General features: G+C 37.2%; 2 protein-coding genes across 3 annotated transcripts; one reads left to right on the top strand and one right to left on the bottom strand.

Annotated features, from left to right (window-relative positions):
- Positions 1-301: 301 nt before the first annotated feature.
- Positions 302-4,306, bottom strand: ghitm (growth hormone inducible transmembrane protein). Of its 2 annotated transcripts, none has more exons than XM_024285674.2 (9): positions 4,173-4,306; positions 3,696-3,849; positions 3,157-3,259; positions 2,912-3,023; positions 2,664-2,805; positions 2,454-2,562; positions 2,001-2,189; positions 935-1,106; positions 302-858 (listed from the first exon to the last, which is right to left on the bottom strand). In XM_024285674.2, exons 2-9 carry the CDS (start codon positions 3,825-3,827, stop codon positions 771-773), a joined length of 1,047 nt encoding a protein of 348 aa, XP_024141442.1. In that variant the 5' UTR covers positions 3,828-3,849; positions 4,173-4,306; the 3' UTR covers positions 302-770. The 2 variants fall into 2 exon arrangements, with proteins under 2 accessions (XP_024141442.1, XP_024141441.1); XM_024285673.2 differs by having other exon boundaries at positions 3,696-3,853; positions 4,173-4,303.
- A 140-nt stretch (positions 4,307-4,446) lies between these two features.
- Positions 4,447-12,487, top strand: LOC112153880 (carbohydrate sulfotransferase 3). Its single transcript, XM_024284335.2, has 3 exons — positions 4,447-5,153; positions 8,810-9,025; positions 9,128-12,487. Exons 2-3 carry the CDS (start codon positions 8,946-8,948, stop codon positions 10,344-10,346), a joined length of 1,299 nt encoding a protein of 432 aa, XP_024140103.1. The 5' UTR covers positions 4,447-5,153; positions 8,810-8,945; the 3' UTR covers positions 10,347-12,487.
- Positions 12,488-13,425: the final 938 nt, after the last annotated feature.

Raw genomic sequence — 13,425 nt, 5'->3', positions numbered from 1 at the left:
GCACTGACTGTTTGTGGGGAAATGGACTACGGGGTGCACCCCGCTGCCGTATCAATCTGCCTCAAACCGCTTTAAGAGTGGATAACTAATTTTTAAACATGTAAGTAGTTCTCAGTTGGATTAATTTGTGGCAGCAAATGAGGGTTAAGAGCTAAAACCTAATTGACATGTGACCTGACATATTTAATGGAATGTTTTAGAAATCTATTTTTTTTCTTGAAAAAAGTTGTTTTAAATAAAGAAAAACTTCAAATTTGGCTTAAAATAAGTAATAAAATACACAAACACAACCGACAAAACATAATTTTTGAATAGTTTATTCTTTTATTAAACGTAGAATTGAATTTACCACATTTCTTTTCCATTAAATCAACCAAAAATTCACTGATCTGTTAGTTTTTTTTTTTAATGTAGTATCTGTGAATTTTCTTGTACACAGTCCAGCCAGTTGGTGAAAATGTAAATTATAGTAGAGTCGACATATGTGTTGTAACCAAACCATTTCTCTCAACTTCAATACCAGGTGACAATAAATAATAAAAAAAAAAAAACAGTCAAGAAACATGACAGATTCAGCCAAACGACGATTGCCATGAAACTTTGAACTCCCAGAATCAAGCCCTTCTCATTCATAACTGGTGCTACTTCCATTCAACCCCAAAGCATTCATCATCATCTACCAGTTATAGAAAACTGGCACCTACATTTTAACACTTAATGCTTGTTTACAGGAATTCAAATGAGGAAAGAAAACGAAGCCATCCAGAAGTTTACTTCCTTTTACCACCTCCTCCGTTAGCCAGAATCATCACCAGCCTCATGAAAATATTGAGTGTGTCCATATAAATCCCCATGCACCTGCAAGGTTAAAACAGTGATTATTACACATATGATCACAAATCAGAGCCCCGCGTGAAAATATGTTGTAACTCACGCGTTGATGGGGTCATATTTCTGCACGCCGTAGAGCGGGTGCGTCTCTGCCCTCTTGATAACCTTCTGTGTATCGTAGAGGAGGAACATGCTGAACAGGACCAGGCCGCCGTAGACGGCGACGGAATACAGGCCTGCTCCAAACGCAGAGGTGGGTGGGAGGAACATCGACCCTGCAGAGAAACAGAACTTTTCATTTTGACTGCAACCCCTAAATGTGTTATTTTAGAATAAAAAAATATATATACTATATCCAGAAAATCTCATTAAACATTTTTACTCTATGAGGAAGCAACATTGGCAGGTTTTATGTTTTTTTACCCGTTTTCTGTAGAAGTCAAAGCTATAAAGTAAAATTTCATAGAGCATACATGTGAAGTTATAAACAATGTGAAGATTTCTGCATCATTTTCCTTTACATACTTTGACTTTTTTGCGAAGAACCAGGCATATGACTCAAAAAATGTTAAATAGAAATGTAGAGACATTAAACAAGGTTTTTTGCCATCCCATTAAAGCAGCACAGATTGTACTGATTTTTCTGAATGGCTTTATGTGAAACTAAAATGTCAACAAACTCAGTTTTTGCTCTTTTTCTTTCTCAAAATTTTAAATTCATAAAGAAACTGAGTACTTAAAAACTGTTTTGTAAACTTTATTTTTCTTGTTATGCTAGATGGTCTTAAAAATTCCCTGATAATGTATATAGCATCTTCAAAGATGTTGAATGAAATAGGTGAGAGTTTATAGTTCTATTTGTAATCCTCACACAACTATAAACACAAATGTGTTACAGTTCTGGATGAATTTCTCAAAATGTGAGTGAAAGTAGACTTTGTTAAGATGTTTTCACATTTTTATTAACTTAAACATTACCCTGTGTGTGAAAACTGGTAGAGTGCACATTTCTCACACTCTACATCAGTCTTTAAATAGAACACACACATTAGGGTGATATTGTAACAGCTAACACCCTAAAACAGACTGACGAAAGAAAAGAGATCAATTAAAGCAACATAATAATTTCTCTTATAATCTCACAAATACTTGAAAATGACATTACTAACCCAGAGATGAGGCAAACACCACCCCAAAGCCAACGGCCAGCGGTCCTCCCATGCTGAGGAACTTCTCACTGGGGGCACACATGGCTACAGTGGAGAGTCCTCCCACAATGCCAGCTGTATACCAGGCAGCCCTCATCATCAGAGGCCCTCCGAGGAGGGTCAGTGGAGCGATGACAGCACCCATCACACCTGATGATGAACACAACACACGTCAATCTATTATCTCAATTCCACGCTTGAGTGCCCTCTAGTGTTCATGCTGTGGAACTACATGGTTGATTATTTGTAAGACATGGTAAAAGTTCTGCAACAATAAACAATATTCACTTCAAGATGATGACATGAAGAGAAATGTGATGAAACACTGAAACTTTCTTTTTTCTTTGCCCATGGCTTCAAATGGTTTCAAGAGTCAAGTGGAAAGAACAAAAGATAGGGCTAATCAATTCTAACCTGCATGGAGCATCCAAGCGAGGTGTTTGGGCATCGGGCTGTGCTCATATGAAATGGACCGAACCAACATTCCTGCACCAATCATTGCGGCAAAAGTTGCTCCAATAGCCTGGTTAAAAAAATAATAAATAATCAAAACCATGTAAAAGAAAAAAAATTTTCAATTGGAGTTCATTTGAATTTAAAGATACAAAAAGTTGTAAAACTTACAATCCACGATCCTCTCATCATTAGACCCAGTAGCGCTGGTGTCCTGCTCACAGCGACTGCTGACAGAGCCGTTAGACCAACGCTGCCTGCAAAGTACATGTAGGTGGAGTGGATTCTGTCCTTCACGTACTGAGGCCAGATCCTACCCAAAGATAAAAGGCTCACTTTAGATGGTTGCTAGTACCTTTGTTAGGTAGTAAGTGCTTCACAAAACTTTGAAGACAACAAAGAAAATTTTGACTACTAACATTGACTTCTCAAGGGCACCAATTTCATTGGACATGCCCAGTCCATAATAGCACAAAGCTCCAAGACCTACTGCTGCACCTCCTGCAAGAATCATCCTCCCCATGCTGTCAACTAGAAACAAAAGAAATGGAAGCATATTCAGGGAATTATCATTTTGCCAACACCCTTTTCTTTAGTTTCTGTGGGGAAAAAAAGTTATTACATTTAGCATTCACTAATGAAACAACAACAAAATCATTTTTACTTTTGATGGCTGTATCTGTTGCTGGCTCAAAAGCAGCCTCTTTGATTTGATCCCGCGCAGATTTCACACGGCGGAATCCAAATCTTGCTCTTGAGGAAAAACCCTATTAAAAAATAAATAAGAAGAATCAACATAAATTGTCAAAAAAACACTATGTTTTCAGATATGAAATCACAATGAATACAATGAAATGCAGGTATTTTTGTAACTTCAATGCATTTATTATGATTTTACTAGATCATAATTTTATGCTGTATTTGTTCTGCCCTTTGATCAACTATTCCCATGGTAGATATACTCCAAACAAATACGTGTCTGAGAAAAGTTTCTTTGATAAACACTAGTATTGTCATAAATAATTAAACTCCTATTTCTTATTTATTTAAGTATCACACACAATTATAAAAGCAAACAATAATAGATCGATTAATCCCAATCAAAGGAAAAAAATCTTGCCAGTTTTTGCTACAGAGCAGTAAACATTTAGCAAACATTTGAAAGTTATATATCTGCCTGCTTCAGGACAGACTTCCCCGTACCTGCTGCGGCATGAGAAGGGGTGGACAGGCCTTCCATGTGGGTGCCCTCAAGACGGAAGAGCTTTGGGTCAGAACAGGACGGAGCCCGACGAGCGGGAGAGTCTTTAGGCACGCCAGCCTCGCCACAAACATGTTGGTCTGTTTTTAATTTAAGCTAGCTGAAAGACAAACACAAATTCAGGTTCAAACAGTCACTGGTTCCACTTAGAAGATCGTAAACATCATTCAGCTGAAAAACAGACACATTTCGAACAATATTGCCACAGAAAAGAAATCATAAGCACGATGAATACATGAAAAGCAAGTTTTAAAGTGAATTCAATATCACCAGTGCGTCAAGGATTTAGCTAAGCTACGTCTAAAATCCAACGACAAAGCAACATTCGTGGTAACTGGATTAATACTATAAACTGCGATTATAATGTCATTACTAAACCAATGTTGACAAAGTTTAACAAGGCTATAAACAGAACTTACGAGGAGAAACACTTTCCTTCACCTTCCTGGACAGAAATGCGCAAGTTTCTGACGCAATTGTTTTGCAAGCAACCTTTTCCTTCGTGAAAATTCTCGATTATTACGTCATCTGCATGCGACGTGTTACATGGGACTTGTAGTTCGAGATGTCTTTCTCTTTTGTAATCAATAAACAAAGCCACATATAGAATTTTTGTTGTTTATTTTAAACAAAAATATTTTCAAAGTGGAAATATATAATAAAAAGTATACTCCAAAGTTGAATTTTGATTTTTTTTTTTCATATAAAACAGGAAATTGAGTAGGCGAAGTATACGTCAAATATGCTTTACAGTAATGGCGATAATAGTTTATTTATTTTTTTTTTTTTTACAAAAACGACATACATTATTGTATTATATTATAATCTTTTAACGTTTTCTTTAATATCTGTTCTTGTGTGTATGTTTTATATTTGTCCACTAGATGGAGTACTAGTCCTCTTTAAAAAAATACATCAACCAACCTCTCCACAAATTTAAAGTTGGGATTAAACGGCAACATTTTCTCTGTTTTTAGGGTCAAGATTCTAAATATAATTACTTTCGTATTATGCACAGTGTGTTAAATGGTTTAAAATGTGTATTTTATCAGCGGTTTCTGTTAGAATCTGGACTCTGTCATCGCACCTCCCGCTTTCAAGCTCCGCTCCTCCGCACCAAACTTTCCCGTGAGTCACTGAGCTGCAACTGTTGAACAGACTTGTCATTCATTTGGCTGCCAGTGTAACCTGTAGCTAACTCAATATGTTTCTGCTTGTCTCACATGCATTATGTATTAGAACTTGTCCGGTGACTTGCGCTGGATCCCTTTTTTCTGTTGTCACGCGCAAGTGATTTAACAGGGGAAGTAATGGAAGTCGTCTTTTTCTGGAGTTGCACTTTGAGAAGAGGCTGAACAAGTGAAGCGGGACTCCGACAGACTCCGCAGCTCATCATAATGGTTGGTAAATACAAAACAATATGTTCAAAGTGCACATGTTATATGGGGTGGTGCTATAGCGTTAGAGCATCATTGACACGTGGTTGATGCATACATTAAATAAAAAACAAGTGTAACTTAGAAAGTTGTTGGAATAAGTAACTTTTACTATATTTTATTTTAACCAATTTTTTGCTGCATATTTATCTTTGTGACAGTAAAGACGTGCATGCTTTTGTTAGGATGTAAAAAAAACCCCACCATGTTGGCATATTGTAATGTTCAAACCTGAGTCTACATTTGGGATCTGAACGTTACATTCTTTTGGTGTGCATGTTGACTCTTGGGAGAAAGAAACTGTTTCTCTAAATGTAATCCTTTTTAACATTTTTTTTGTATAGCCTTATAAAGAAGATCTTTAAGTTGTTATCAGACCACACCAGATGTATAAATTACCTAATAAGTAGTTTCAGACAACCTGTTGTTAGCAGTAAGTTGCCACTCTTTGAAAACTAAGTCATTACACCTATAAAATCTAATTTGGACTTTTACTATTACTAAGTTAAAATATAAAACTTTTTTGTTGTTATTAAGTTTGAGTAATAGTTTACTTGTATGTTTAACTACATTACAACAGAAACAGTCCAAATATATTAATTCGAAACGCAAAACACATTTTGTTTATTTCGTTTATAGTGATTCACAATAAGCCCCACCCAAAACTAATTTTTAACTTAAATACAACGCCAAATTTTCCTGTTAATTTTCTTAGACCCAAACACGTTTATTTAATTTTTGTGCTCTCATACGTATTTCATTTCTAGTAAGTGTTTTTTTTACATTGAAAATACCTGAAGCCTCTTGGTTCGTCTTTTTATTTATTTATTTATTTGACTACATTTTTATTTTTATTTTTACCCAATAATTACGCACTTAACTTACTAAAAATGACAGCTGCTTCTCTAGTTGTGCATACTGTGCTTTCACTTTACTAGAAAATAAATAAATAATATTAGTTATCATTATTGAACCATGTCATCCTCATCTAAATGTAAAATCCACTGCAGTACATTTGTCACTTCAGATTCTATATTCTGCTTGTGTATAGGTGTTAAAGTAGTTGCCTAAAGATGTCATCTTATGTTCCACAATTCTGTCGTATTATAAAATAAGGGATTACTTATTAACAAGTAATCATTAAAGTTTGGAAATAACAGCACTGGTCACAACAACAATAGCTGCTGATAGTCTCCGTCCAACAACCACTGTTAATGAATGTTGCCCACTAATGCTAACATTGGATTGTGATATAAATTTTTGCATGTTTGATAAAAACATAAAATTTTAAACCCTATTATTGACCTGCTTGCTACTATAGTCAAACACTACAAGCTTTATATTGAAACTTCAAAACACAATTATTTCAACTAATTATTCATTTTTTCCCTAAATATTCTCTTTTGATGTATGAACTAAATCTTTCATTCACTCTACACCAGAGTGTGCTTGAAAGTCCTGTGTATTTAAATGCGTCTTTGTGCTTGGCTGGCGAGGGTTTAATTTGTCTTTTCATGAGATTTACATTAAATAAGAAGCAGCTATTAAAAGCAGTTGTAACAAGATGATAAATGGGGCAGTGGCATTTTTTTTTCTTTTTTTTGTGAGCAGATGATCAAATGTGTCATATGCCTCAGTGGTTTGTGAACATTCATGAATGTCACTTCACGTGGGCTCCTTTTTTTTCTCTTTAAACAGCAGATGCAATAAGCAGAGATAATTGGTGTGCTACTAATTTACTTTATAAATGACAAAAACACCAGACGACTTATTCTCTTGACAAACTGTTGATGTGGAATATAAATATATATATTATATTATTTTACATCAAAAGTGAAACTGCATCATTGGGTGGTGCTTAGGATTGTCACCATGGAGGTGAAATGTTTCTGGTTTGAATCCTTTGGTTTTATCCTTTTAAGTGCTTGTAGAAACAGTTAAAAAAGTGTTTAACTTGTGACTTATCCCGCCCATCAATTTTCTTGTTGTAAAAGATAGAAATTAAAAGGAATATGTCGTAATTTTACCCCATGTTTTCTTCTTGAACTGTATCTTTTGTTTGATGTCGTCTGGGTGGTTCAGCATGACTTCTAACAACTAGGAAACGCATAAAAAGTGTGATGTGTCGACGACCTCGCCGCTTATGTTGTGCCATATCATCTCTAAAAAGGGGAGGGGTGTGGGCAGAGCTCCTCTGTCTTTGTGGCATGCGGCAGGGTGGTGCAACGGGGGGATGACTTTCCCTTTCCAGTGCAAGCATGCCTGACCGTTCACCTTTTCAGTGCACGTCTGCAGCGCTCCGCTGCCGCTACAAACATCCTGTTCCCACTGTGAGAATTTCACACACCGTCTCCGACCATTCCTTGTGTTTAGACTGCAGTCATTTTGAGCTGCTCCTGTGCCCAAACTGGCCTGAACGGTGGTGGCTAATTCTGGACTCCTCATGAGTCAGATGGAAACCCAGTGGCCTTCAGGATCACCAGGATATGTTCACTAGAGGTCATTCTTTGGGCCTTCCTTTATAATAAAGATCTAGCTCATCCTTTAAAAGACTGAGGCTCATTACATGGAGAGTGCATGTGATTCCACTAATAACCAACAGCGGTATGTCGGTAATTTGTAAATTTCCTTCACGTGGAGGCAATCTTAGAGTCTTGCTGTGTTATTGACAGCTTTATTGAGATAGGTCAAGCTAGTCATTAAAAAACTGTAATCTTTTCCCAAATACATCTACTGCCTATCTTCTGCACACTTGTCTCAGTGCTGAACGGCCCCCAGCCTCAAGCCACCTCAGTGTCTGCTTCTCTGACAAGTTGGCTTTCCTGTTTCAGCTTCAGCACTTCATATTTATACCTCTCAGCACATGACCATCCGTCGGTCACACTCTTATGTTTCAGAGACAGAAGTAGCCCGAGTCGGTAATGGTCTCTGCTCAAGTTATCTCCCAAGTGTTGATAAGAAGAGCAGCTGGCAGTTTGGACACCAGACTGCCAGGCTGCTTACATCTGCAAGGGTGAGAGGGTGGAGAGCATCACTTCAAGCTAGATTACATTGGGGTTTTGTGGCAAGTCGTTTTGGAGTTGTTGGATTACAGTTTAATTAGTACAATTGAGCTTGATTGCAGTCTGTCAGTCAAGCCTCCCTTTGCTCTCATGGCTGTCTTTTATACACATGCTAGCAACCAAATGTCTGTCTCTGTGTACACCCAAACCCAGTCTAGCATGGTGGGTGGGCAGGTTCCTGAAATGCACTGGTGACTAATGATAACAAGGGCTTCCTCATTGCAAGGATGACTGAAATTATTATTTTTTTTCTCTCTCTATTGATTTTATCTTCAAACTTCTTACATTTACTTTAGCAAAACAGATCAGTTTTTATTTATATATCTAAATAATCTTTCAAACAAAAGGAGAAGCAATGAGAATTTTGTGAAGTTGCATGTGACACAGCATCACAAAGCAGTTCTGTTTATCTATCAGTAGTGTCCACTTCCTTTTTGTTATGACTCACATTTGACAAAAGTACCAACAGTTTCTGCAAAGGAAGGGTTAAGGAAAAGGGGTTTGTCACTTTCAAATTTGCAAATTGTGTAATTGTCTTGTGTTTGTTACATTTGTCAGGATGAGACGAAGGCTTTAACAGAGAATGCCGTAAACTGCAAGGCTCTTTGACGAGGCAATTGGAGATCTGCAAGACTGCGAGAACCTTCCAAGAGGCAGCCTTTAAAGCTCTATAAAAACCCAACCACATCCAAGAATGAGGATCAAGTACACCATACTCGTTGTCTTCTTTGTAACGCTTGTAATCATTGAAAAAGAAAACAAGATCCTCTCAAGGTAAGTCCGTCTATGTTTAGTAGTATTTCAAGACAATAAATATCATGTCAGTAATACATGTTTACTTTTAAAGTTGATAAAATGGTTTCTCTGTTTTCTTAGAGTATCAGATAAGCTCATCGTAAAGCAGACCCCCCAAACCCCTCTCCAGGTTGGTGGCTTTGTCAACATCCTGCTGAAGTACAATGCAACCTTCTCCTCATCTGGCAAGGACTTCATGCTCATGAAGCAGCGCCTGGAGGACAACACTGTGCTCCGGGATGGGATGAAAAGGACAAAGAAACACATTCTCTTGTTAGCTACCACCAGGACAGGTTCGTCCTTCGTGGGGGAGTTTTTTAACCAGCAAGGGGAGAACATGTTTTACCTATTCGAGCCACTCTGGCACGTTGAAAAGATGCTAACCTTGGACACTGGTGGTACCAACGCCACGGCGGCAGCAAAGGCGTACCGAGAAGTTCTTCAGCAGCTCTTTTTGTGTGACTTCTCCCTGCTGGAACGCTTCATTGACCCCCTACCTGTGGACCACATCACCACAGCGCTTTTCCGCAGGGAGTCCAGCAGTTCTCTGTGTGAGGAGTCCGTCTGCAGCCCGTTCATAAAAGGGGTCTTTGAGCGCTACCACTGCAGAACCAGACGCTGTGGCCCACTGAACCTGACCATGGCATCCATGTCTTGCCAACATAAAGACCACAAGGTCATCAAGTCTGTTCGAGTGCGGCAACTTGAGAATCTTCGGTCTCTGGCTGAAGACCCTCGCCTGGACATGAAATTCATTCAGCTGGTTCGGGATCCTCGAGCTGTTTTGGCGTCGCGCATGGTAGCTTTTGCAGACAAATACAAGAACTGGAAGGAGTGGGCTATGGGTGGGAGTATACCTATAGACGATGATGAAGTGCGAAAGCTGAAAGGAAACTGTGACAACATCAGACTTTCTGCTGAAGTCGGTCTGAGGCAGCCACCGTGGCTGCGCGGCCGTTACATGCTGGTGCGGTATGAAGACATTGCTCGATTCCCCATGAAAAAAGCATCGGAGATGTACAAGTTTTCAGGGATTCCCTTCACTTCTCAGGTGAAATCCTGGATTCTGAGGAACACTCACGCCTCCAGGGAGGCCAGCGGTGTCTACTCTACACAGAAAAACTCCTCGGAACAAGTAGAGAAATGGAGGTTCAATCTGCCATTTAAAATAGCTCAGGTTGTGCAGAGAGTGTGCGGACCAACTCTAAAGCTTTTTGGGTACAAATTTGTTAGAAGTGAAAAAATGCTCAAAGACAAGTCCATTAGTCTGATTGAGGACAAAAGGTTTAATACTTTATAGATTTGGCCAAAAATGAACATAAACCACAAGGGCGAAGGTCAAACTTTAAAAACTCCTCTAGCAATAAAGCATTATTTATTGAGATTTTTAGCCATAAACATATTATTTCTATCATTTCAACAGTTTTTTATTCCAAAAATGTTACTATTTAATATAGTTTTATGAAAAAAATGTTGCAATAATTGTAGTTGAAATGGTAGTGAAAGCTAAAATATCCATACATCTGAAAGGAGATCACCTTTGGGTTTAATGGTTATTCTAAAGTTTTTTTTGTTTCTTTTCTAAACAAACTCTAGTTTGACCAAACATAAGGTGCTTAGTTCAACAGAAAGTTGTCTCAAATGAATCAAACTACTATGTTTTATAACACTTATGGTTGAAAGGGGAATAAAAGCAGGTTACTAGGTAATTTTATGGTTGTTGAGGGTAGCAATGACCATAGACTTGACCATAAGTAATGACAAGTTATAAACCATACATATACACACTGGACTAATAATTTTCAGATATCACCCATTGGATTCCTGCAGGGTTAACTGGAGTTAATAGGAGTTTACTTGGCCTAGTAAAGTGAGAGTTTTGTTGGGGCAACCCATTGACTGAGCTTCCTGTCGCTTAAAACATCCCCCCATCTATGAACAAATATGCCCCCCACCTCTAAAATTTGATGTAGTTTGACTTTTGACATTGCTTCTTCCTAAAATCAACCTCCACTGGTCATTTAGGAAGCTGCAATATTTGGTATTTCCAGTTCAATTTGAAAGTTACAAAAATATTTCTGATATTTATTGCTACATTTTTGTTCATTAATTTTTCAATCATTATTAATTGTTATGTTTATATGGATCTTATATTTGACCATGATCACAATCATACATTTCTGACAGGCTGGTGGGTAAATCAATGTTTGGATCCAACCAAAGTCTCACTACCAATTACTCATGTTTACAACTCAATTCAATATGGCTGCACCATGTTAAGTTTCATTTGGGCCATTTAATCAATCCAGAATATTTGTGTCTATGGTATTGTAGTGTGCATTTTTTTAAACTTTTTTCTGCTCTATCACATTCCGCAAGAGTATTTTTTTTTTTCTCATTGTTCTGCCCAGTTAAGTGCTATTGATTGTAAACGTTTGCATTTTGGCCAAATCTTCCTTTTTTAATGTTCCTAAAGACTGTGATGATGTGTTACTGATCTGTCACTGCTACTGTATGCTAACATTCCAACTGCAGCTGGTTTGCAGGAATTTTTCTAGGTTTGTTTGCAGGTCTCTAATGTGGTTTCCAGAATGGAGATGAGAGTCCTTTCAATTATAGCTTTAAAGATGCTCAATATTTTTATTTTTTTTTTGGGTGGGCCATAATAAATCTACTTTTACATAAACCGTTAAGCCTCTAATTTATATACATCTCAGAGTTTTTGTGGGAAAGGTTTGCATTAAGGACTGCAGATTCTCAAATCTTTGTTTATTTTTGTGCATAATAGAAGCCCTTCAGCATCATAAAGAATCAACTGAACAAAAACATGTCAAAGCGATGCATCAATATTGCATTTACCTTCACTGAGATAAAGAAATTAGCTCAGTATATCCAAATAAAACACTAATCCATTGACTTGAAATGGCATAGTTTCATAATAAAGTTTTAAAATTCGCTAGATTTACACTCATTGAGAGATGTAGCAAATGAATCAAAAGTTGCATTAGAAGTTTTTAAATTATATATGTTCTGTTGGAAATGCACATAGCAAAGTGATATTTCACAACTATAGCATCTAAAGAGTTGTTCATAGATATGAAAAACTAGCTCTGCTCACTTACAAAAATAAATAAATAGATTCGATAAAGCCACATCTAATTACAGTTTTTGATTTATCTACTTTTCTGTAGGTTATGCATTGATTGATTTGAGTGTAAAACATAGAATTAATTCAGCATATTAATTACAATGGCTTGATCAAGTCTTAATGCTGATAATTAAAGCTCCTAACCACATTGATTGACAGTTGCTCTTACAAAACATCTGGTAGTTTATGATTTGGGGCGATTTTGATCACGGTGTCTGAAACTGAGCTTCATTCACATGAAGATTTTTTCTGCCAATTGCAAGAAAACTACATTAGCAAGGAGGAATCTTAGAAAAAAAAAAAAAAAAAAAACCTCCTGAAAACTGCTTTACAGACTATTTGTGTACAGCAACAGTTCTCTTGTCTCAGATTTGTGATGCTGATGGAGAAGATCCTTAACTTACATTCAGACATTTGAATGTAGACATTGGCAGTCACAATCATAGATTAAACCCTAATCTAAGTCAAGGACACTGGCGAAGTTTTCATAGTAATCTATTGTAAAATGTTGGTTTATTTGATAATTATAGTAGATGTGATCACCTCGAGAATTTAAAAAAAATTAAGATAGAGCTCAGCAAAGGTGATCACATAATAGCTTTTAGTTTTCTAGAAAAAGAAAAGTAAAACTGATGCTGCAAAATATAGAAATAACTTGAGACAGCAGCTTTCCTCTCATTGTTTAGTCCTTTTTTCATGGTGCCCAACAGTCACAAGAGCTTGGCAATGCCAAAAAAAATTTGATTCAATACTGTTGGAAAACAGCTTTTAACTAAAAACTAAAGCAAAACAATCAATACGACTTTATGTGAAAAGCAGTATTTTATCAGTATATTTTCTAAAAAACAACTTCAGTTTTCAGTACAATGTCTTAGTTTGTTTTGTTGGCGGCAGGATGGAGGGATCCTGCAGAGGCAGCTGCCCCGACTGCCAGTATGTTTACCACTAGCCCGGCTATTTAAGTCTGCCAACCTAGCAATTACTCGAACTTTACATATAATGTGGTCTAAGTCATTTTTGTCCACCTGACCCCACCCGCATACTGAAACGCCTTGTATAGTTTGCACAAAATGTTCACTTTTTTGTCAAAAACATGAATCCAATCGGCTCTCTCATACTCTAACACTGCACTTCTTCTGAAAACTGCCAATGTGCTCATGCATAATCACAGATCATGATCTGGTTAGCTTGGTACCTTTATCCTTGCATAAAGTTCAGCAAGGGCTTCTGA

This window comes from Oryzias melastigma, linkage group LG19 (assembly GCF_002922805.2).
Source record: "Oryzias melastigma strain HK-1 linkage group LG19, ASM292280v2, whole genome shotgun sequence".
Lineage (NCBI taxonomy): Eukaryota > Metazoa > Chordata > Actinopteri > Beloniformes > Adrianichthyidae > Oryzias > Oryzias melastigma.
The sequence above is the reverse complement of the archived record's forward strand: the minus strand, read 5'-3'. Positions and strand labels throughout refer to the sequence as shown.